Source organism: Austrofundulus limnaeus, unplaced genomic scaffold (assembly GCF_001266775.1).
Source record: "Austrofundulus limnaeus strain Quisiro unplaced genomic scaffold, Austrofundulus_limnaeus-1.0 Scaffold269, whole genome shotgun sequence".
NCBI lineage: Eukaryota > Metazoa > Chordata > Actinopteri > Cyprinodontiformes > Rivulidae > Austrofundulus > Austrofundulus limnaeus.
Genome location: NW_013952671.1, coordinates 11,121 through 12,670, shown reverse-complemented (window position 1 = coordinate 12,670; position 1,550 = coordinate 11,121). Strand labels below are relative to the sequence as shown.

The 1,550-nt window shown below is 37.2% G+C and overlaps 1 protein-coding gene across 1 annotated transcript in view; it reads left to right on the top strand.

The window, feature by feature from the left end:
- The window catches only part of LOC106526288 (zeta-sarcoglycan), a gene marked incomplete at its 3' end in the record, with an annotated part of 40,749 nt that overhangs the window by 37,681 nt on the left and 1,518 nt on the right, over positions 1–1,550 (top strand). The window contains 1 exon segment of the mRNA XM_014020857.1: positions 1,018–1,140. Within this exon segment, the coding sequence (XP_013876311.1) occupies positions 1,018–1,140 (123 nt within the window).

Genomic DNA, 1,550 nt, shown 5'->3' with positions numbered 1-1,550 from the left:
CACACACACACACACACACACACACACACACACACACACACACACACACACACTTATATTTGTTCTAGCAAATCCTTTAAGGCGATATAGCGTTGGTGCCCGAGCAAAGAATTGGTGATAGTGTGTTAGCTACAGTATATACAATATATATGCTATTACCACACATTTATTAGTAATATATAAATGGTGTTGGTACCTGAACTAATGTTATTAGCTTGGGTGCTAATGCTGTATCGCCTAGTCAGTGTTCCCATTAATAAACCTCAGCTTTAGCAGAATTGGCAGCAGTACAACACTCTGTCCCTGAAGCTTCTGTTTCTTTGGAGTAAACTTGAATTAATCATGATGATTCACAGCTCTTAATCATAAAGCTGCAGATAAAATTAGCACTCCTTAAAACGGCTTTCTATGCTTTTTAAATAGTTAGTTGTCACTTGTCTGTGTTAATTAGCAAACACACGAAGGAACGCATGAATTCCTGCAGATTTGTCTGTTTTTAGCAGTGGTTAGTAAGTGGGTGGGGAAAGCAGCTGGGAGAATAGAACAAATTAGAAGTTGAATAACAGCTGACAAATGCAAAACGTCCATCCTTGGTAGGAATACACCAATTAAACAGATTGTAACTGGAACTGGCCAATTTTAATGTTGACCAGTTGTTGCCCAACTGATCTGACCCTCAAGAATCTGTTTAGTTCTTTTTCTCTCTCCAGTCAGTGAACGCATCATTTCTAAGCAGCTAATATGTGGTAGCTGTAGCACAGCTTTGGTGTGAAATATTTTACCGAGCTGGAAAACAGTAATTTATAAACTTGGAAGAATTTATAAAATTATTATTAATCCACTCAAGCAGTGATTCATTCATTTATTTATTTATTTATTTATTTATTTATTTATTTATTTATTTCATTTGTTTTAAACTACAGCTTTGCTACTTTTATTTGAAGAGCCAGCTTTCCACAGAACGTTTTGACTAAACAGAACTTGAGATGCTTAGACGCTTGCTGGTTTTTTGTGCAGGGCCTGAAGCTGTGGAAGCTCAGTGTCGGCGGCTGGAGGTGAGAAGCGGAAACAGCGGGCGACTCTTATTCACTGCAGACGAGGAGGAAGTCACGATGACGACAGAGAAGTTCACCGTCACAGGTAAACTGGCTCAGTGGATCCTGTATGAAGAATAAATCTGACAAATAAACATGTTGCCGTTTGCTTTTTCTACTTTCACACCTTTGTGAAACGGGACCTTTATATCAGGCATGGGCAGTCCTGGTCCTGGAGGGCCGCAGCCCTGCATGTTTTACTTGTTTCTCTGCTCCAACACACCTGATATGAATGAATAGATGATTATCAGGCTTCTGTAGTACGGAGGACCAAAACTGACATAATTAGAAATAAAAACTGAATTATATGAACCACTAAATAAATACACTTAAAATGCACCAATAAAATTTAAAAAAGGAGAACTTTATCTCCTGTTTTATATTTTAATTGACTTTCATCTTTATTTTTCAGGTTAGTTCCAATAAATTAGTCTATATATTTGAACAAATAATTTA